The 24,755-nt window shown below is 37.8% G+C and overlaps 1 protein-coding gene across 1 annotated transcript in view; it reads right to left on the reverse strand.

Moving 5' to 3' along the window:
- Nucleotides 1-24,755, reverse strand: part of ARHGAP15 (Rho GTPase activating protein 15) — a 696,849-nt gene that overhangs the window by 348,589 nt on the left and 323,505 nt on the right. The window contains exons 6-7 of the mRNA XM_004614082.3: nucleotides 23,300-23,398; nucleotides 22,019-22,148 (exon numbers count right to left, since the gene is read on the reverse strand). Of these exons, the coding sequence (XP_004614139.3) occupies nucleotides 22,019-22,148; nucleotides 23,300-23,398 (229 nt within the window). The remainder of the gene's footprint in view (nucleotides 1-22,018; nucleotides 22,149-23,299; nucleotides 23,399-24,755) is intronic.

Raw genomic sequence — 24,755 nt, forward strand, 5'->3', positions numbered from 1 at the left:
ATCATCAGCTTCTCCCAGTAAGTAAATCTTATATTATTAAACACTTTAATAGGCTTTATTTTGAGCCAACCTTTCATTTAGTAATAAAAAATTGTGATTTTTATTAGCTTCCCCAGTAATACTTGGGCTAGTGATGTAGGCCTGATGGCTCAGTACTGCTATGAGGGAATGTATGGTAGGGATTGAGACAGTGTGGGCCATGCAGTAATGGGGGATAGATCTTGTGATGAAAGAGAAAACTCAATGGGCTGAGCACGTGCTTTGTCTGCAGGAGGTCCAGGTTATATCCCCAGCAACTCACAGTTCTTAGAGTAAGCCTAGAAGTACCCTGAGCACTGAGCCAGGAGTAGCCTCTGAGTATGTCCAGGTGTACCTGCATCCCCAAATGAAATGAGATTTTACCTTTTTTGCTACCTTCACAGCACTATCTTCTTATTTTTTAAGCCTGGATTGTGAACCTTCTTTTGTTCTTTGCAATTCTCCCAAATAACTTGACTACATTGAAGGCTGGTGGGCCTTGATCGTTTTGACAGGCATAGCAGGTAAAGATTATCCCATGAGCAAAACAGTGACACACTTAAAGTGGGGGTGAGAGGAAATATAATAGCAGGCATTGTGCTTGGATAGCCTGGTTTCAATCCCCCGCACCCCATAAGTTCCTCGGACAATTGCAAGGAGTGGTCTCTGAATACACAGTAAAACCTTTGCAATGACAAGCAGGGACCCCAAACACACACACACACACACACACACACAAACACACACACACTATGAAAAGCAATATAAAGATTCTTACAAAATAATAGGACTAGAACTCCTAAATGATCCAGCAATATGACTTCTTGGCATCTATTCCCCCCAAACACAAAACATTAGTTTTAAAAAGTATAAACACACCTCTGTTCATTTCTGCACTTAGTACAATAGCCAAGATATGGAAACAACACAAAGGTACAACTATAGATAAATGGATCAAGAAGTCGTGGTATATAGACTTAATGAAATATTATGCAGCTCTAAGAAAGAACACAATCATGCAATTTGCAGCAATAGAGATAGAGCTAGAAGATATGCTGAGTGAAGTCTGTCTGAATGAAAGAGGCAGGTACAGAATGATCTCTCTCATATGTGGTACTTACAGATACACAGCGAGTCAGGAACAAAGATCCAAAAGCAACATAAGTGGGGAACAAATTCACACAATTGAATGGAGGGATGGGAAGTAAAAAAGAGGGGCCTGGATTCCTTGCGAGAGGGAGACAGGTAACCTGGTGCTGAGTGTGGTGTTGAAATGATGTCCATGAGAAACCATCATTAATGGTGCTGTAAACCCAAAACAAGCAAAGAAAAAACCACAAACAGCAACCAAACAAAATACACCGAGTTTATGGGAGCTGGAGAGAAGATACAGGGTAAGCATGCATGGCAGACCCTGGTTTGATCCTGGCCTGCAGAGGATACTCTGAAGCAGTGCCAGAAGTGAGCCCGAGCACAGAGCAGGAGTAAATCCTGAGAACTCTTGGGGGGTAACCCAACACCTGCCCCCATAAAAAGAATTATGATTTCTAATGTGAAAGGTTAGTAGGATAGGAATGCAAGCACTCCATGATAAGATAAAAGGGCAATTAAACAATTAAATACTGTAATTCTTGCATTTTGAGATGCAACAAAATTACTACATGTAAAATAGTTACTGGAAGAAGAAGAAAATGACAAAGGTTAAACCACATTTCAGGTGGATTTGCATTTTGCAATCTACAGAGAATAATGGACTGCTTCTAGGGTATTATTTGGAGCTTGGTGCCCAGGCTCTTTGTTCTCATGAGGGTGATTTATTCTTGCTATTATTTGTTGTTATTGTTGCTTGGCTAGACCTGTTCACTTTTTGAGAAGCACAGTACAGATTTCAGGCCGTGATCAAAAGCCGTACAAAGTATATGTCTTATTCTATCTCCGTCTAAGCAAATATTGGCTGGAAAGGATTGATGAGATTGAATAAATATTTGCCATTCAAAATTATGCATTATCATGTCATGTCCAACATAATAATTGCAACCATATGCAGGACTATCTTCTACAAAAGCAATCTAAAGAGTTCTTTTACATAAATATATCTTGTCAACGTCTCAAAGACTACGCTCTTTGGCTGTCCAAAATCCTACTCAGATATATTCTGTCCTATGCCAGTGTACATATGAATCAGCTTTAATGTCCATATGAATCAAAATGCAGATTCTCTCCAGTAGCTTTGGGGTAGGGTTTGAGATTCTTTATTCCCTAATAAACTTCCAAAAGATATTGTTGCTGCTCATCCATGAAGCACACTTTGAGTAGCAGTAATCTAGTAAAACTCTGAAAGAATGAAATATAGGATGCAAGTTCTGCTGCACATTTTTGGCATCCTGACATTTGCATTTTTTGATAGATTTATAGTGGACCAAAAAAAAAGCCATGATTTATTTTCCTCGGTGTATACCCATTTGGAGATAATTGTATCTAATATTTATATTACAATATAAATCTACAAATTTATAGTTATATTTTAGATCCATTATATAGTCACTAAGTATAATATATGTATTATGACCTAAGATATGCAAATTTACAGAGGAAGTATCTATCTGGGAAACCAGTTTCTGAAAAATTAAGAAAGAAAAGTTGTGTGTTTTATAGTGTTAGGGCAGGACTGCCCTGGGCAGGGCCAAAGACAATGAAAAACGTATATTTTCCACTCAGGCCTCTGCTATCTGCTTGCTCCAAGAGGAATGTGCCATCTCCTGAGCTACGACCATATGACCATATTGAAAAGGAGGGCAGGTTAAGGGTTAAATTTTCCTTTGTAACTGTTTGGCTGCTTTGAAAGAGGTTTTCTTTCAAACCCACCACTAGGCAGGAAACTGTCACCAAATGGGCCAACAAACTGCCCTAGGAACTGTAAGCAAATATTTGCAGGGAAACAGTTAATAGTCAACAAACGTTTAGATAAGCAAATTAAGTGACCTATGTGTGATCCCCTTTGATCTATAGGTGTGATTTTCTTTGATGCAATATGTGTGATTTTCCCTTTTCTCCCCCAAAAGGGTATAAAAACATCTCGCTTTTTGAGTTCGGGGCCTTTGGCTATGCCAGGATTCAGGCACAATTGAAGGTCCCAATATAGCTATATTGGCTTGAATAAACCCCATGCGTTTGCAGAAAGAGTAGTCTTGGTTTTGTTCTTTTGTTTCTCTGAGCCTCCCCCAGACAGAGATCTGCCACCCCTAACAATATAAGGGTATAATCTAAATAGATAGCCTCCCGGCCCAGGCTCAGCCCTCAGACCCATGCAGGTGCTTATAGAATTGTGACCTGTAAATCTATAGGCTGGACAAGCAGATGGGATTGGAGGGAGAGGCATGTCGAATTATGAACTTATTGGCTAGGGAATGCGCGGGCTTTCATGCTTTTGATGTAACGGCTGACATGAGCCTATATAAGTACCCCCTGCACCCTGGGTTGGGGCCTTGCCTCGCACATGGGACCTGTGTGTCGCTGTGTGCATGTGCACGACCCTGGCTAGCTAGCTTAATAAACTACCCACTTGCTGAGTGCATTCCTGCGTGGTCCTTGTTGGCGGTCAGAGATCCAGAACCGTGCCCTAACAATAGCTATTTTATCTCAGAGGTGCACAAATGAGCTGACTTATAAACCAAATTTCTAATCCAGTACTAGACACCATTTTGAAAAGAGCACATAAAACAGTTATAATTTTTGCACAAAATTGTATTTTTATGAATAGGAGGATTTTTATTCATAAAATAAAATTCCTAAGTCATCATTTTTGCACATGACAGTCTTCCTGGTTTTCTTATTTGAAATTGACCCTTGAAAATCCTGAGTCAGTTCACAGTCATTCTACAGGTTAAGTGTATACACCAGAGGAATACTCTTGAAATAGGATGTTAGAATAGGTGACACATATTTCCTTGCTCAAAAGTTAGTGAAAGGACAATAGCTACCAGTAAGGAACTAGAATGGTTCCTCTTCAGCAGTATTTTATCATTTGTTACCAATTTTACAATTTAGCTCTTATTTAAATATCCATTTGATTGGCAGAGCACTCACGACTGGCATGATATATAGCAGTGCTAAGACAAAATTTTGGAGGACATATAAATATAGTAATCTTATAATATCAAACTAAAGGGCCAAAGAGATAGTCCAGAGGTTAAGGTGACTGCCTTGCTTGCAGTTTACTTACCCTGCTGAGATCCCTGGCACTATGTTCCCCCTAACACCATACTGTAAGGCCTAGAGAAGATCCACAGCCCAGGATCCTGGCATAGAATCACCAGTCTGATGGTCCCCTGGGCTTCCTGAGCACTGCTCAGAAGACCCAAAATAAATAGATAAATAAATAGAAATACCTTTTAATAGCAAGGTAATATATGAAGAAATAATGTGTTACTATGTAGGATAACATAGCCTCAGGTAGTTTAGGTTTATTGGGTTACTCCCGTCACAGTGCTCCCATCCTTCTTTGTTTATTTGTAACTTCTTTCTTTGTGTTCTGTTGACTTGTACATAGTGTTTTTCTCTTCTCCTTGAGTCCTCTGCATAGTTTATTCAGAGCCAAGTCCTTTTGTATGGACACAGAAACTGTAACAAATGCCATGCTTTTGTAACCTGGGAGTCATTTGACTCTACATGCTATTTTTCCTCCTGGGCATCTGTTCTCTTGACCTAACCCTCAGCTGCCTTTACTTCCTAGCACTTCCAAAAGCAGGGTCCTGACGAGGGATGAGACGGACCCACGGCAAGCGGTGAATTTTGTGCTACCTGGCATAGAGATGGGCCTGGCAAAAGCGCCTAATGCTCGACTATAAGTTAAGAGCTTGGTCGTGGACAAATGCTGTCATGATCCAAAAAGTAATAACTAGATTCGGACCCTGATAGGGTTAGGAATGATTAATCTGGCCTGAGTGCTGTAGTCTGAGTCTGTGGCAAAATGTTGCCAGGAGAGCTGCCTTGCAAGCCTCAATGTATCTCTTGCTATGACCATACAAAAATAACTAGTATTGGGGCTGGAGAGATAGCACAGCGGGTAGGGCGTTTGCCTTGCATGTGGCCAACCCGAGTTCGATTCCCAGCATTCCATACGGTCCCCTGAACACCGCCAGGGGTAATTCCTGAGTGCAGAGCCAGGAGTAACCCCTGTGAATCACCAGGTGTGACCCCCCCAAAAAAAAAAAGAAAAACAAAAAATAACTAGTATTAAGATGTTAATGAGTGTTTGGAGGAAGGAAATTCCTGAGTGCAGAGCCAGGAGTAACCCCTGTGAATCACCAGGTGTGACCCCCCCCAAAAAAAAAGAAAAACAAAAAATAACTAGTATTAAGATGTTAATGAGTGTTTGGAGGAAGGAAATGAGAAAAACACCATGGGAGGTATTTTGCCTATTGGCAGTCAGGAAGGGCTTTGGAATGCCCTTAGGTAGTATTGCCTTTGAAGCTCAGGGCCCTCAAGAAGGGCTTTCTTATGTTGATTTTGCTACCTGGGTGTGTTTAGCCTAGGGGCAAGGTGGAGAGAGACAAGGAGGGGGAGAGACTAGTGAAGGAGGATGAGAGGTAGATCCAGAGAGAGGATGGAGCTAGGAGTGTGGGAGATGAGAAAGATGGAAGATTGAATAAATGGTAAGGTAACTAATCTGCAAACAGCTTGGTCCTCATTCTTCCTTCACCTGTCCTTGGCCAATGGCCGTCCTGATCCAGTCCATACACAGCGGTTCCAGAGCACTGAACGGGGCGGTGAGATAGAGCCACCTGGAGAGCCTGTGAGTGCACATGCCTTTCAGCGTGCTTAGTTTTTTACATTACTATTCTTGAAAAAAAAATTTTAAGAATTCCCCACACCCCAGATTCATTTTTAGCACAGAAAAAAGAAAGTATGTTATAATTTAAAACATACCTTTTTTTTTAAAAAAAGGTAGGTTTTAATTTACCAGAACAGGCTTTATTCATTTATTTATTCAATATAATAGATTTCTGGATACTCTGAAATATAGCCTCTAGCCATTCTTCTTCTAGTTGCAGGTATAAATATGAAGTAGAATATTTTTCAGACTTTTTTTACATGGGAGTCTCTGGATACTTGTTGCAAACTCACAATGATGAAGTTATCCATTGAATATTAATAGGAAAAGGAGGCAGCTTTGACTAAACATAAGCCTGGTTATTTTCTGGAGGAGGTGTGCCTGAAATGAATCTGACATTTTATTAATGTATCAAAAATTTACCTTAACTTGAAGATAAATGTCAGCATGGAAAAGCATAATATAAATTGGAATTTCAGCTGTTTCTCTAGAACCAAAATCATGGGTTAGTGAAAGTGGGCAAAAATGGATAGGGGACACATGTTCTAAAAAGTTTGGAGTGAGGGAGTGGGGGGGAAAGCTTGGAGTGAAGAACTTGGAATTGAATTAGCAATTTGATTAAAAGTTTAAAGTGGGGAAGGGGTCAGTGGTCCTTGCAGTGCAGAGGGGACTCAAACACCAATCCCTGCAGTACTTAATGTCTTGCAGTACTTGTGAAGTTAACAGTTAACTGCTTGGGACCAGTGGTACTTGGGGCCACCAAGACCACATCTCAGGTGTGCTCAAGGGGATGTGAGGCGCTGGAGATTGACCTTGGGACCAAACATATGCTCAAAGCTTTTGACCCTCTCCCTGGCTCCTTTATTAACCTCTATCTTCAATTTTGGAGATCAACATCTCTGACAAAAATATAAAATAAATTCAAGTGTTACATTTTAAACTTGGTCACTATAGTTTCCAATTATCACTATATATTTTAAGTAATAGCACACATGTAGGGTGTTTGCCTTGTACTCGGCCAACCTGGGTTTGATTCCATCCCCCACTCGGAGAGCCCGGCAAGCTACTGAGAGTATCTTGCCCACGTGGCAGAGCCTGGCAAGCTATCCATGGCATATTTGATATGCCAAAAACAGTAACAAGAAATCTCACAATGGAGATGTTACTGGTGTCTGGTCAAGCAAATCAATGAACAACAGGGCGACAGTGCTATAACAGTGCTGATATCATCTACAAAAATAATATGATATTGGGTTGGAGCAATAGCACAGCGGGTAGGGTGTTTGCCTTGCATGTGGCCAACCCAGATTTGATTTCCAACATCCCATATGGTCCCCGAGCACTGCCAGGGGTGATTCCTGAGTGCAGAGCCAGGAGTAACCCCTGTGTATCGCCAGGTGTGACCCCAAAAGCAAAAAAAAAATGCTTAAATTTTTAAAATATGCACATTATTTAATATGCTTACAGAACAGAATATTTTAATAAAATACAATTATGTAATATGCTTAAATAATACATTATTTAATAATTAAATATATAACTTTTTAATAGAGACATTGGGTAGCAGTAATTCTTGATTTACAAAACCTCTATAGATCATTAAACACAATACATTGACAGACTGATTTACTTTTTCTAAATCATTCATTCATGAACTATTTCTTGAAGAAAACTGGGAGTCCTAATATAGATCAAACTTTACTGACTTTGGTTAGACAACAATGGTATTTATAGATATGTTTCATACATGAGGCAAGCAGTACTGAGAAGCCTTCTCTAAGGAATTCTAGACAATTCTTAGTGATGGGTCACTACAAGGGCACAGGCATATGGTGCTGTGGGCCCTTTCAGGTCTTCCTGGTCCATCCATTGGTAGTGGGTACATATGTGTGTGTTGGCAAGGGGTTCCCAGAACTGCATCCAGAAAGGCTGGGTACCTTGTTGTGCTAGGGCTCAAACCATGGTTAGCCATCTGCACATTATGCCCCTTAGCTCCTGTTCTCTCTCTCAGGCCATCAAATATTTTCTTAGACACATCATTTGGTATATTTGGTAAACCACAAAAAACATTAGAAATAAATTTATTTTCTTTTTAGGGTTCTAATGGAAAGTATAATTATTCCTATACTCCAGAAACAAAAAGAAGTAGGCCAAATTAATACTTGATGCCATAAAATGTGGCCAATAATTTGCATGTAAAAGAAGATTTTCTCTGCACAGGGATCTATTGCAAGAATGCCCTAAATATCAAGCGTAAAGAAGATATTTTAAATATTGCATGATAACAGTGAATAAATACTATGTTTAATTTTACCACAAAATATTTTTAATATGAATCCTTTCCAAAATCATGGAGTATTTAGAAGGCTAACTTTCAGATCAAAAAGCATACCCACACCATTGTTTACAATTGCACTAGTCTATTAACGCTAAAGAAATATTGCTGGAGAATTACAGCAAAGAGCCTGCTGGATTTGGACTATTATTGAAAGAAAGATGCCATTTGACCTAATGAAATCAGAAATTGATTAAATGCAGTTCATCTAAGGGGAAATATGGTCACAGAGTTACTGCCGGGGTCAGGAGGAGATGGGTGATCTAGTATTTGAGTGCTGATAGGGTTAGATAGCTTTCAGAGTAGCTGATGCTACAAGACACATGACAATGAAATCCCACAGGTCATAGGGCAAGATCAACCCCCTATATGGGAACAAAGAGATTTATCACAACACTCTTTGCTCAGCTTATAACTAGGTCCTCATATCAAGTGATTCATGGAGAACTGAGCTAGAATATATATTGGTACCAGAAAAGCTGAGGTTTCTGTTATCATGGAGACACATGTCAGAACACATGTAGTTACACAGGGTCTCAGTTAAGCCCTGGAACATTCATGACTAACACTACTGTTTTAGCTAATAATTCAGACGCTTAACAAGTCTGTGTCTAACTTTTTTTTCTCACAATGATTAAGTGCTCTAGTTTTACCAACACACATTTTCACTTAAAACACTTTTTTTTCAACTAGAATATTTGAAATTAAAAAAAAATCTCTCTTGGTTTTGGGAAATAATTTAAGAAGATAATTGATAATTGGTTACCCAGGTGACAGAAGGGATCAAAGGGGAAAGGAGTGAAATGGAAGACATTTAACACTAATGTTAAATAAATAATTAAAACATAAAATGTAATACTATCCCCGAGATAGCCTATAGTAAAATGAAATACTGTTTAGTACTTTCTTTTAGTAATTTATTTTTTCTCAGGTATTTATTGAATGAAACTAGTGCCAGGTTGGCAATATTGATTTTAGAAGAAAAAGAAAAGATTAAGTAGAATGATTATTCTGCCCAAATTAGAAAGCTTTATCCCCTTGACAACACAATAACCTACAATATTCTACAGTATGTTACATAGCTTTTATGACTTTTTGCAACTCTCAGAAAAAATCCTTTCTGTTTCTACAGACAGATATGATTTATTTTTGCAATTTTAACATTGTCCTAATTTTTTTGGCAGATGGCTTATTCATCTTATTATTTTCTTCCATTGGCAAGATTAGGTTGTTTTACAGAAAATTCTTAAGAAGAAACTTCAAATATGTATTTGAATCTTTATAGGAGGCTTTCAAGTATATTTTAAACAGTTGCTAATTGCATATTGATCTAAGAAATAGTATAAACTTTTTATTTTGGAAGATACTAAAGATATTATAAAATTCTCAGGGTTGTAGGCTACCACAGGGCGGAAGGAACTTGCCTTTAATGAGGTTTTAGGGCCACAAACCTGGTTCAAATCCTTGGCATCACAGATGGTCTTTTTGCAGGCAGACACATAAGAGGACCTTGTTAATGTACTTTTGGGAAATAGTAGACAATGCCCAAATTAACTTTTATGTATATGGAGAATTCTGGAGAAAAAATCACTTGGACAGATTTAAGCTTCTCCTAAAAGCCATCCTATACTTTTTCCTGGAGAAGCCCATGTTCTCTCACATATATTTCTCTTTTTAATCCTTTCCCCCACATCTTTCTAAATAAATTTTGCTCAATAAAATCTATTTTGCTTTGCGGTTGGAGAGATTGTACAACAGCAGGTAGGAAACTTGCCTTGTACTAGGCTGACCCAGGTTCTATCCCTGGCATCGCATAGGGTCCCCTGAGCACTTCCAGGAGTAATTACGAGTGCAGATCCAGAAGTAATCCCCGTGCACTGTCAGGTGTGGATTCAAAACGACAACTAAACCTATCTTGCTTTACTATTTCACCTTCTTCTGGGATTTTTTTTTAAGAGTCATTATTTTTCATTGTTTTTGCTTTACAATTAGTAAAATACTATTTTTGCTACATACTATTATTAATGGTTTCTCATGGTTGTGAGTCCAACGCCACCTCTATCCATCTTCTCCTCACCACCACCTCCTAACTCAATTGTGTAGGTCATTTACCCCATTATGTTGCCTTTAGGTCTTTGTTGCTATTTCACTGTATATCTCTAAGTTACACATATGAGAAAAAATATGGATGTTTCTCAAAACAATAGGAAAAGAACTCCCATATGATGCAGCAATAGCACTTATTTGCTGCTATCCTCCTCAAATTCCTTTTCTATGAAGGAAGGTGACAGACCCAGACTGCCATGACAAGATTAGGATTGACTTTCCTTTCCTGTGAAGAGAAATTCCTGGTTTCAGCCTGAGTCCAAGGATTCCTGAGAAATCAAATGGCACAATAATCTCTCACACCTGCAAAACAAGTGAACTGCTGCACAGTTTGGCGGCTTGTTGATGGAACTGGTGTGCCATTGAGTGTCTGTGTCCCGCAAGTGGTCACTGCAGACTTTACCAGTTCTGACCAGAGCCAGACGTTTCCTGAGTGTGGGTAGGTGGCAGAGGTGGATAGAAACGAGGAGAAAGCAGTCTTCTCTCAAATATGCTTTCCTTGCTCCCCGGTTAAAGAATCACCTACAATACTATGAATGTCACTGAGGTGACTCTTGAGTGAACAGCCAACATAGCTGCTGAACACAGAGGCCAGCTGTGGCTCCATCCTCCCTTCACCCATGCCACCAAAATAAAATAAAAGACAAAAAACAGCAACAAAAACTCACAACATTTTTCTATTTTTCCTTCAGAGTAAATATCTGTCAGTGCAAAACACACCTTTGCCAAAAGTTTGTCTTGTGGGAGGGGACTGGAAGGTAAAAAGGAGAAATGAGGTTATTTTGAGAGATATATATTTCAATGTAACACCCCAGCCCCAAGTTTTGAAAGACCGGAATACCTCTTTCAAGGGGTATCGATAGCACAGAGGGCAGGGCGTTTGCCTTGCACTGGCCAACCGGGGTTCGATTCCCAGCATCCCATATATTTCCCTGAGCACCGCCAGGAGTGATTCCTGAGTGCAGACCCAGGAGTAACCCCTGTGCGTCACCAGGTGTGACGCAAAAAGAAAGAAAAAAAAAAACTATTTCAAGGACAAATGGAATCAAAATCTGCTTACTCTGATTCTATCCCACTTTCTTCTGCCTGAAAAAAGGCCTAATTGTCAAAATCTTAACTGCCTTAAGGTTCAACTCTAACTATATATATATATATATATATATATATATATATATATATATTTTTTTTTTTTTTTTTAACAATCTTTGTTTTAAAGATGTTTTGTTTGTTTGTTTTCCTTTCTCAGTGCTTTCTAGTACTGTTGTGGAATTTATACCCTGGGGTGTTGGGTGGGGAAAAGGGTAATTCCTAACAGAGATTAAGGCCATATCCTCGGGGTTCAGGATGGCCACCAAGGCTTAGAGGTATTGGGGATTGTAAATCACTGTCACTGTCATCCCCTTGCTCATAGATTTGCTCAAGCGGGCACCAGTAACGTCTCCATTCTGAGACTTGTTTTTACTATTTATGGTATATCCAATACACTAAGGGTAGCTTGCTAGGCTCTGCCTTGCAGGGGAGATATTCTCCGTAGCTTTATGAGCTCTCTGACAGGGGCGGATGAATTGAACCCGGGTCGGCTGCAAGGCAACCTCCCTACCCTACCTATCTCTCCAGTCCATAAACAATATGTAAAAGAGATTAAGCCTTGGCCTTTGTCTAGAATCTTGCTTAAGGAGACCCTGCCTGGAATCTGGGGGATACCTTGCTTCCTGTCCCTTCCTTTGCCTTCTCTTCAATTTTATCTGAATCCATCCATTTGTTCTTCAGATCCTTAGCCATAGAGAAGTGAAAGGTCATTTCTTTCACTGGTCATTTTTAATCTTGCCTATTATAAAGTTTTCCAGTCAAAACATATAATGGCATGGCTGGGTGTGGGAGATAGGAGATAAAAGGAAGCTTCCAACCAGGCAACATGCTTTGCCACCTCCACTATGCAGATGGCAGGACAGCAGGGATCTCACTCACAACATGTGACTGTGGCTGGAGCTTAGAAAATGTGAGGGGATGCGGAGTTACTAGGGTACAGTCCTAGAGAAGCTCAGTGACAGGTCGCAGAGCTACAAACAAGTTGACAGGCATCTAGCTTACAGATGTCAGACCAGGAAAGCAAACACTGGACTAAAACAGGATTTCGACAAAACCTAGCCATTGTATTCTGGAGGTGAGCAGAGGTTGGGTGCCGTATAGTAAGAGTAACATTGCACATGGATTAAAGAAGAGGCCTGACTATTAGGGAGGGACCTGGACACCTTTTCTTAAACTCTACAGTATACTGTAGCACTGTAGCTCTGTCATTCTGTTGTTCATCAATATGCTCGAGCAAACACCAGTGTTGTCTCCATTGTGAGACTTGTTATGGGCTCTCTGAGAGGGATGAAGGAACCGAATCCAGGTCAGCTGTGTGCAAGGCAAATGCCCTACCCGCTGTTCTACTTTCTCTCTTTCTCTTTCTTTCTTTCTTTCTTTCTTTCTTTCTTTCTTTCTTTCTTTCTTTCTTTCTTTCTTTCTTTCTTTCTTTCTTTCTTTCTTTCTTTCTTTCTTTCTTTCTTTCTTTCTTTCTTTCTTTCTTTCTTTCTTTCTTCTTTCTCTCTTTCTCTTTCTCTCTTTCTCTCTTTCTCTCTCTCTCTTTCTCTCTTTCTTTCTTTCTTTCTTTCTTTCTTTCTTTCTTTCTTTCTTTCTTTCTTTCTTTCTTTCTTTCTTTCTTTCTTTCTTTCTTTCTTTCTTTCTTTCTTTCTTCTTTCCTTTCTTGTAGGGTTATAACTATAGTGGTTGGGGCTTATTCCTATAAGCACAGGTAAGGGCTCTGTGCTTACAGATTACCCCTAGTAGTGTTCACGGGATAGTACATAGCATTAGGGATCAAACTGAATTTTTTGGCATGCAAGACTAGTGTCAAAACAATTGACCTTTCTCTCCTATCCCTTATTACAAACATTGCTTACAAAGAATATTGTGCTTCATGAGAGCTCATCTCCCTGGCCATGTTTTATCAACTTGCTCCTCGTCCTGTCCTCTATTCTCTTCTTTCCCATTATTTTCTCCAATTTGGAGGGTCTTCCATTCCCTTCCTACCACCAGCGGAAATTTTCTAGAACCATCCCAGTAAAATCTATTCTGAGAATCCAAATTACTTATCTTGCACAGGAGTAGGAAGCGGAGAGACAGAAACTAGTTGTAAACACTACTACAGAGAAATCTAGGTCCCAAGGCCAGAGGCGCCCCACTGTATCACTGTCACTGTCATCCCATTGATCATCGATTTGCTAGAGTGGGCCCAGTAACATCTCCATTCATCCTAGCCTTGAGATTTTAGCAGCTTCTCTTTACTCGTCCTTCTCAAAGGTGCTGCATTAGAGGCTCTTCAGTGCCAGGGGAATGAGACCCATCTTTGTTACTGAATTTGGCATATGAATACAACACGGGAAGCTTGCCAGGGTCTCCCCATGCGGGCAGGAAACTCTTGGTAGTTTGCCAGGTTCTCTAAGAGGGAGAATAGGCTATCAGATATCATGCGGCCACATCATGGCCGAGCACTTCTGGGAGCTTTGTTTTATAGTCTCTGGATTTTGACCATTGATAGGATTACACAGTGCCGGGGACAGTTTCTGGGAGTGACTGCCTTGCTGCTGGAAAATGGGGAATATGGGTGGAAGAGGCCCAGTCCTGATCTGAGCCGCCTTGGAGATCTTTGGAGATCTTGGCCCTGGGTCCCATACACCTGTGTTCCTCTGCTGGTTCCTTCATGCGTGAGGCTGTGAGGCTCTGTCCAAACGTGTGGAGAGGGGCCTTGAGCATGGCTGTAGGTGGGTTCTGAAGGTCTTCAATTGTCAGGGCTCTGCTCAGGGCAAGGAAAGAAACTCAACCCACCCCCTCCGAGGGACCCAGGTGAAAACAGCCAGGCACAGGGGTAAGAGACTCTACATAGCTCTCTTCCGGGAGTTTGGTTTTATAGTCTCTGGATGTTGGCTGTTGATGGTATTACATGGAGCCAGGGGCAGTTTCTGGGTGTGAATGCCTAGCTACTGGAAAATGATCCCTAAGTACAGTCAAGAATAAACCCTGAATACTGCCAGGTGTGGCCCCAAAACAAAACAAAACAAACAATAAGCTATTTGGCTTGGCATATCAGTGAACTGAAACATAGTATAGCTATAAAGGTGATCAACTTAGAAACAATGAATTTTATAATGTCCATAATTTGGACTGGAGAGACAGCAGAGTGGGTTGGACACTTGCTCTGCACATGGAAAACCTAAGTTCTATTCCTGCAACCACGTACAGTCCCTCCATCCCTGAGCACGGAGTGATGAATAAGTCCTGAGCACCATCAGGTGTGGTAGAAGAACAAAAAGTCCAGTAATTAAGGAGATAATAAGGTATGAGGATTACTTATTAAATGACTTGTCTATTATTGATTTGTCTCACAATCATCTCTAATAATTAGTGATCATACAAATGTTAAAGCTAATACTCAAGTTTTTCTTAACACTTCAATTGATTACAGATAAATACTGTCTATGATTTTCATAAAACTAAAACAATATATACTTTTGCTTTTTTGTATATGATGAAGAGTAAAAGGAGCCCAAGAACTTTCAAAACATCTAAGCCAATTCCAATACCACCTAAGGTTCTTGTTTACTATCCAATTTTATTTCCAAGGTAGTCCAAAATTATACTTTAGACTAAACGCAAGTTATATATTTGTAATACATTCAACCAATGTCATTCTATGGCACAAAATAAAATCCAGTTATTTTCTAAATCTTTATTTCAAAGCTTTAGAAAAACCACTTTTTACAAAAAAGATTCTGCTCTATCACTGTTAACTCTTTATTAGTCAATGTATCACATGACAATATAAGTTAAAACTGAATAGATAGCAATATAGAATGTCAATTACTGAGAAAGAAATACCAGTTGTAGTATAAAGCTGGTAACTGGAGTAAAAACAACATTCTAAATTGCTTGTTTCCAGGTGTCCAATCTACTTTTTTGTCGCCTGGAACCATTATACCTCTCTCTCTCCCTCTCTCTCTCTCTCCTCTCTCTCTCTCTCTCTCTCTCCTTCTCTCCTTTTTAAGATTTATTTTTTCATAAAAAGTTTTGAGTTCTTTGTCCCTGTACTGAGTTACTGCTTACAGCAAGCATCTTTATACATACACACATAAATATGCATATGGCCTTTTTTTCTTTTCCAAACTTGGATACTAAGTTTTAACCTTCATTTTTAGGGGGTATTTGGGTCACATTAGGCTGTTCTCCGGGCTTAATTCCAGCATTGTGCTCATGCATCAGCCCTGGAGATCTCAGAGGACAATATGTGGTTCCGGGATCTAGGCTAGGCTCTTGTGCAAAGCAAGGACTTCAACTGTTGTACTCTCTTTCTTGTCTTATTAGTAGAACTAAAAACCAAAAAATTCAAGGATTTGTTATTTGCAAAATTACTAGGTGAATTTTAGACATAATATTCCAGCACCAATTCCATCCCCAGTATCAATGTCTCATTACCAGTGATCCCAGGCTCCCTTCTACTCTTGCCAGGCATGTTATAATGTTTGGTGGTTCTAGCTGGGATCTCATGTTTTCACTACTGATGAGTCTGTGCTTTGGATATAATGCTATATTACTCCCCATATCACCAGTGTACCTGAGGGCCCAGGGCCCTGTCCTCCCATTATTTCATTGTCTTATCTTCCTTCCCACCTTGATTCATTTCCTTCTGCGTCCTTCTTCCTATACTATGTGATCAGGAGTTATCTAGGTAGCACCCTTTAAAAAATTGTATTCTATTGTCCAATTATTTTATAGACCACACATCACTGTATCACTGTCATCACTGTCATCCCATTGCTCATTGATTTGCTCGAGCGGGGACCAGTAATGTCTCCATTGTGAGACTTGTTACTGTTCTTGGCATATTGAATATACCACGGGTAGCTTGCCAGGCTCTGCCATGCAGGCGAGATACTCTCGGTAGCTTGCAGGGCTCTCCAAGAGGGGTGGAGGAACCGAACCCGGGTCGGCTGTGTGAAAGGCAAACGCCCTACTACTATGCTATCACTCCAGCCTAAGTGAAATAATTCTGTGTTTGCTGGGACCATGGTTTATAATGAAAATGTGTGGATCTTAAGCATTCAGTTTACAGTTGGATTTTGAGACTACTTAGAGTTGTGGATGACCAGTATTATAATTATTTAGATTAGTATAAAAATTAACTGCTTTCTCTATCAAAATTGTTTTTACTTGGCATGCTGTACTTTGCAAGCAAATTTTCAAACAAAAAATATCATTAAAGACTTGCAAACATTTTTATTGTCTACATTTTATACATATCTCAGACCAATTTTTTTATTCCTATTTTATCCCTCTAACTTGTTCTACATACTCTTATTAACACATTATTGAAAGGTTTTAAAATTGGGAAAACCATATCAGCATATTTTTAGGATCTTTTCCAGGTCACATTTTCCTTTCATGATAAATTAATCAAAAAATAGCATAAAAGAAATCCATATCCTTGTGGTCATTCTGTATTTTGATATTAATATTCTAAGGTTTATTTGGGGAACTGCTTATTTATAATGCTAAAAGGTATTTATTTTATATAAAAGTTTTCCAAGGTGCAACACAAATGCATGTTCTGCCTTATAAACTGATGAGTATGACATACATTACTATTTAAGCATAATATAAATACTAAAGGATAATTTTATAAAATTGAAAACAGGTGATGGAAATCAAGAAATTTAGTAGTATACCTTTAGTTATATCTGTTGGTGGGGAAGTCTGAATGCATGGATTATGAATAAGTTAGAGCTATGTCTAAAGCAGTCCTAACTACATGCTGAATACTTTCCATCCAACAGAACTACTTAAGGACATGCTCTTCTGGGCATAAAAGAATCAAGAGCATCTCTTGGCTTCCTTCTACTGTTCCCTGGTATGCTGTCCCCAGAATCCCTGGCTGCCACTTTCACCTGGGCAATCTCCAGGGGAAAGATCAGCTGCTCAGATTTAGGGTTTTTTCAGCTATGAGTCTCGTATTCAATTCTGGTACCTTTTCCCATTTTTTTTTTTTACACTCGTAGGATTTCAAGTGGATATGCCCTGTTCCCATCTTCCATCAGATACCACCTTGGCTTATCCTTATTTTGTTGGTAACATCTTGGGAACATAGAGGATTAATAAGAGTTCCCACTAAGAATGCCTGCTATGAGCTAAGTATTTACATATTTAATTTCAATTCTATACAATCTTGTGGAGAATTATTAGACCCATTTTTATTGTTCTAGATAATAAAAAATATTCAAAACAAGCAAAACTCCCCCCAAAAACCCTCTTTAGGGTTATCTGCTGAATGATTTACATGTGAATTTTTCTTCTTTGGAAGATACTTCTCCTTCCTTGGAAACATGTCAGTTTTGTCTTTGATTGACTCTGCACTTGCCATAACAGCCCTCCCTGGAGAGCTGCTCCCCTATTCTCATTCCATGCTGGCGTCCTGAATTTCCCACAGAGAGTTGGCCCTTACATTGAATTTCCTGGCTTCTTGTCTGTTAGATTCTACTGATATCTTAAAATATCTGATTAGTACTTAATAGTGTTGGCAGGTTAGAATCATATTTTAAAAAGGGAAGTGTATTTAAGTACTAAGCTTTTTGGATTCATTCATGGAGATCACATATTTTTCCCATGTTATACAGAGAAACTGGACAATGAAATGACCACCTGTTAGCTGCTAATGATGTTCACATGTCTTAAAAAAAGAGTCATTCTGGCTTTATCTTCTGCAATCTTGGCGACAAAACTTGTGGGAACATCAAGGGCATAGGAAGCCAAAGACAGCAAACTGACAATAAAGTTTGTGCTTAGACTACTAATAAGGAAGGAGATTCTGTGAATCTCTAATTTAACATAATTGTTTAATCTCAGGAGGGTGACATAAAACCAAATGCATCTCTTAAAAATCTAAAACTGCATTAGGGAAGTAACTATTGGTAGAGCACATGTTTTGCACGTATGAGGTCTTGGACTTGATTCTGATCATACACACCCCCACCCCCCACACACATAACACATACACACAGATACAGACACAGGCATGCACTTTATTAAAAGCCACAACTAAGAGAAGAAAAATAAAAGCTGGAATAAATATTTATCACAAATGCAAGTAATAGAAATTGAATTATAAATTAGGCATGGATTTATGTATGTCAGTTTATACCTAAGTTTTGATCAGTTGTAGAAGAGAGATAGACAGTGTACTTGTTACTCTAAACATATTTAAATCAACAAATATAAAACATGCAATCACTATTTTCCATCCAGAGTCTAATTTCATTGTGTAAATTGTTTGAGAAGGAGATCAATTGTTATGTTTTTCAAATGAATACAAAAGCACAAATATTGAATGCATTGAGTTCAGTGCGATAATGATTATTAACCATATCCTCTGTGCAAAAAAAAGGCCCTAAAGTCTTAAAACTATAAATATCTACCCAAATGAGAAAGAAGCATTTTCTAAAATTAGAGCTAGCATAAAAGATTATATTACCTTTCACTTAACAATGAAAACAAAATCCAAATAAAACATCTGGTCTCAATTCCTTTGCTAATGATTTTGGGTCTCTGTATATTTACTGATTTCTATGAACCTATTTTTAAATATAATATTTATATTCAATTCCAATGTTGATAGTAAGTTCACTTAATATGACGTGATGTAATGGTTAAAAACAGAGACTTTAAAATCAGATTGCTAAGGTTAGAAAACACAACTTGTCATTCTACAGGTTGACTCAATCAATTCACTGGACTCAGTTTCCTCATCTATAGAGTTAGTAACAGTATCTGTCCATTAAGTTAATGGGAGGATTAAGTAATTCAATATAAATTATTTAGAGCAACGCCTTTGGAAAATAAGTGATACATATTTGCTAGTCATTATTTTAAGCTGCAGAGTTAAAGGTGGATGTGAGTTCATAATGTGATTAGTAACATATGGAAATGAGTAGATTAAATATCATATCTATCTGTTTTTAGGAAAGACTAAAGTAAAGGCTAAAGTATCAAATCATTATTTTTCTCAATGAAGAACAAAATCTAGAAACTTGTATTCTACCTACAAAAATTCTTCCCCCAACTCTCCCCATCATACTAACTTTCCCTGTTTTCTAACTTTCTCCTAAAACTTTTCAAGTCATCTTTGTTGAACAGAAATCTATTTTCTCCTTAGTTTCTGGCTTTTAGAGGCATGGTAACATGTCTTAGAAACCAACAATTATCTTCTAGATGACAGATGTAATAATTATTGCCACAGCCATCTTTTTATATGTACTATGAAATGTTTATAAAATCAACATTGGTTATATATTCATATATATGTATAATACATACATGTGTATAATACATACATGCATGTGTATATATATGTGTATATATGTACACACATATACATATATGTCTGATTTCATATGAAGTCAAAGGGTAGTATTCAGGAATTAAAGGGAAATATTTAAGTGAGATGATACAGAACTGTACCATTATATGGAAAACTTTTTTTTTCTTTCTAAAAATTTTTCTTATTTGGGGGACCTTACCCAATGGTGGGGCTGGAGCGATAGCACAGTGGTAGGGCGTTCGCCTTTCACATGGCCAACCCATGTTCGATTCCTCCGCCCCTCTCGGAGAGCCTGACAAGCTACCAAGAGTATTGTGCCCGCACGGCAGAGCCTGGCAAACTACCCATGGTGTATTGGATATGCCAAAAACAGTAACAATAAGTCTCACAATGAGAGACGTTAGTGGTGCCCACTCATGCAAATCCATCAGCAACAGGATGACAGTGACAGTGACAGTGACCCAATGGTGCTCAGAGTTTAGGCCTCAATCCCTGCACTCAGAGATCACTCCTGCCAGAGCTTGGTGGGCCATATTGAGTGATGTGAATCGAACTCAGGTTGGTTGCATGCAAGCCCAGTATCGCTACTCAGTGTACTATATCTCTGGTCTTGGGGAAAAAAAATCCTTTTAAATGGAACTGCTAACCTGCAAGTAACTTAATTGCAAAGCACCATGTGATTCAAGGCATCAATACTGATCATTTTAAATTCCTATTTTAGTTAGCACAATTAGCTAACTAAATATTTATCTAGAAATTTTAAAATTATGGTATATTTATTTGAGTATCGACTGGAGCGATAGCACAGCAAGTAGGGCATTTGCCTTGCACACGGCCAAATCAGGTTCAATCCCTATGCCCCTCTCGGAGAGCCCAGCAAGCTACCGAGAGTATTCTGCCCTCACAGCAGAGCCTGGCAAGCAATTTGTGGCGTATTCGATATGCCAAAAACAGTAACAACAAGTCTCATGATGGAGACATTACTGGTGCCTGCTCGAGCAAATCAACGAACAAAGGGACGACAGTGCTATAGGGCAGTGCTATTTGAGTATGACCTATTTTTTATAAAAAGTGCTTCTCCTTCTAAGATGTAATGCTATTTTTAGATGTTTAGGCTTCTAATAACTCACCCTTTGAAGACATATGATTAATACATTAATAACATTTATCTTTTTTTAAATAAAGTATATATGTATACATATATTCACAATTTTTCCAATGCATGCACATATATGCATATAGACATATAGCATATAGTCGTATAGCACAGTATTTCTTATATGGTCCCCAGTGGGTGCAAGAATTTTCCAACGGGCCATATATCAAAATTGTATGAATGGATGTTCCCACAGCACAAGTCTAAGGGCCACTTGGCAGGGGTGAGGGTGGGTGCAGGAAGAAAACAAGGACAAAATGGGGCCATGGTTACAAAAATGATTAAGAAACACTGGTCTAACATATGCATTTATGTAAGTTTGTAGATATTCTCTTAGCAGCCTTAACTTGCTATTTTTTTCCTAAAATTTTAAAACCTAGGGTTTAACCACATATTGCGCCTTTTGTCAGAAGAAAATAACATTAAAACATGGTTCCGAAAATTTGGGGTTACAATTAGGTGGCGTGAGGGATGTTGTAATTTTAGAGACATGGTGAAATTTTTTTCTATGATTCCACATGTATTGTTCTTTCAAGAGTTTGAGACTCAAACCAAGTCCATGAGAAATAGGTAACATGCTTAAATAATATCAAGATCATTATATAAGTGGCAAAACTGGTTCTTTATAATTCAAATTTTTAAACACATTTGAATATTTATTATATTAGGACGAAATGTGACCTTGGATATGATCTACTTTGCATACCACATTTCGGAATATTTCAGGTGGTCTGAAACTGTGTAGAGTGGAGAAATTGCGGAGAGCTTGCTGGTGTTAGTTAGGCCAACTGTGTGGTCACTCATATATCTCGCACTCTACAAAAGTAAAATAGCATACCAAGATCTGGACAGCCTCGACATTTCCCACTTTTGAAATCAATCACCAATTTGCACGCCGTGGCTATTACTCAGAGATTCAGAGGTTTGCTGTAAGCAGAGACCATGACCTCGGAACAATTATTTTCTCAGAAGGCATTACCAACAGTGACGTGAGCAAAGCTCTCAGACTGCCCTCCGCTGCATGAATTCCAAGCCAGAAAATGTCTGCGAATCTTCCATGAGTAGTATGAGTTTGGCTCAAATATCACCTCAATGCATCTATATTTCATAAGCACTGCATTTAGAAAAAGTTACAAAGAGCAAGTAAAAACAAATACTTACTTAAAGATTTTCTGTGCTCTGGTTTCTGTTCTTTTATACCACTATCATAGTGATTTAGCAATTCAGTACTAGAGGATCTCTGGATTTTGAATAATTTCAGGTTTCTTGATAGGTTACTTGGATCCTTTGACTGGAAATAACAAATAATTAGACTGAATAATTTTACAAGAAAGGATTGAATAAATAGATTTGTGAATGATTTCTATGTTAAATTGAAGGGAGAGCTTGATAAAAGATATATATTTTGATGTAGGCCATCTATCATCTGTGCTTAACTCAGTATTTAAATTCAATAGCAATGCTCTCCCTCTATATCTTTATCTATATATATGCCTATCTCTCTACACATCTAAGTTAGTAATCCTAAAACGTGGATATTACTATTATTCTCTGTATTCTCTATACTTTCTAGACATGAAAACCGATGCCAAAAGAGATAAGCAATTTGTCTAAGACCACCCAGCTAGTGCAGGATTCAAACTCAGACAGTCTGGTTCCAGAGTCATCACTCTTAGTGCTACTAACAACTCTGTGTGTGTGTGTGGGGGGGTGGGGGGTGGGTGTGGGTGTGGGGGGGTGGATGGATGAGTGGGCGGGTGGTAAAATAAAATAGGAGATCATATTCACTAGATAACAGTCAAAGCATAGAAAAATGGTCTATTTTTCTTATTTACTCTATTAAAACACTTCAAGACAATTATTTCCTCCAAATTTTTCAAATATTTGTGTTATAATAATTCGTGCTTGATCTAAAATAACAAATTAAAACAAGTAACTTTAAATCACTTGAATAAAAGACATTCAATATGTATAATTTAGGATAATTCTGTAAAGTTTTAGATACATGATTTTATGAGAGCACTTTAGCTGGAAGGGCAATGTTAAACAGTATAAAAGGTTATTTACCAATATAACAGTATAAGCCTAAATACATCGATTTTTATTTTTTAAGAAGAACATGCATTATAAAGCATACAAACATAAAAATATTAAAATTTGGTAATTATAAAATGCTAGTGTGGTTTTTAACAGACTCCATTCACAAAAGAATGTCTGATATTTCGTAGGAAAAAACAGTAATTTTAAAAGAATATCAAATAAAATTTAGTTCTACAAAACCTGTCCAATGGAAAGGTTTTGTTACATTGTACTTAAGCTTAAAATAACTTAATATCTCTCAGTTCATAGGATCTTTTTTGGTGTATATTATATGCCTAAAAAGTAAGATTTTAAATGAGTATATTTTAATTAATAAAGTTAAGTGCCAAAACAAATACATACCAATCTGTCAATTGCATTTTTGATTGCGTGAAACCAATCCAATATGATGAAGTCGATATCTGACTGTAGGAGAAACTCATTTCCTGATATTGTTGTGATCTGATAAAAAAAAGACTGATAAGAAAACTGTATGAAATAGATTTCTTATATATGCACTATAGCTTTTTAAACACACTTTTGCAAACACACTTTAATATATTGAAATGTTTTCTTGTATTCTAGTAATTGTCTTTCTGGGAACTGAGCAACTAGGATCATTTTGAATTGCTCTCTATAAACTGTTTTTTTCTGTCATAACAAATGGATTATTGTTTCAATAATAGAATGATTAACTCTTAAATCAGAGTAGGGCTAAAGCTGAGGAGAAGCAAGCCAGGAAGTTCAGAATAACGCAGACAGTACCCACTTAAATCAGAATCTCAGAAAAATGCATGTGGCTGTGTCAGAATTCATTCTGTACTTATGGCTCTTTCCTGTTTGCCTTTTTCAAATCTAATAGTAACTCTATATTTGATTTTCTTTTATGGAGGGTTTTAAGACATTATTTATTAAGGAGACTGATGGAGACTTTTCTAAAAGTTCATTCAAATAAATAACATTGAACTTTTCCTACTTTTGTATCATAAAGATCTATAGGAAAGTTATAAAGAATTGATTTCTCTAAGAAAGAAACTAATTAGAATGAAAGTTTATTTATATATTTGAACCTATCATGAGAGTATTTATCAAAAGAACACTCCTCACCCAGATTCTCAGGATTGTTAAGTAGATGGGAATAGTTAACATCTACATCTATGCTTTTTCATTACTGTGGATCTTTTTCTCTCCAGAATGTGAGAGAAAGATGTGACCCTAAGAACCAGTGATGTTCTTGAATTGACATACGAGTGTTACTTAGAAGGTAATTTGATTAGAGTGGACGTGGACACATGTTTTGTACTAGGTATCAGTCTGGACTGTGAAGATGTTCTCTTTGTATTATTGACTTGTTTGAACAAAAAGAGGGACATTTCCTGACTACATTCATACATCAAGTAGTACTTCAGAGCATTGGAGGAATGATATATCAATAGCCAATCAGAAGCAAGTCACCTTTCTCAGCCTATTCGCTTTATAAAGAAGGCACACACTGAAATGTGACACAGATCTGAAATAACAGAACAGCCTTTAGGATGTCTTTAGAATCCCTTCATTAAATGATGGAACTCAAAAGAGCACATTCTGAATATTTCAATGATTTTTTAACAGCAATGTTAGTAATAATAATGCTGGAATTTTAAAAGAATATTTAAATATACACATACATCTATCTTCATTTGCCATTTATTATTAGAAAAGAATATTTAGAGATGCAATAACACTCAATTGTACAATGCAAATATACTTAAGTGACAAGTATCTCAACTGTAAGAGCTATCCAAAGTATAGAAAATTAAGAAAAATGAATGGTTAAAAG

The sequence above is a fragment of the Sorex araneus genome, chromosome 1, assembly GCF_027595985.1.
Source record: "Sorex araneus isolate mSorAra2 chromosome 1, mSorAra2.pri, whole genome shotgun sequence".
In the NCBI taxonomy this organism is placed as follows: domain Eukaryota; kingdom Metazoa; phylum Chordata; class Mammalia; order Eulipotyphla; family Soricidae; genus Sorex; species Sorex araneus.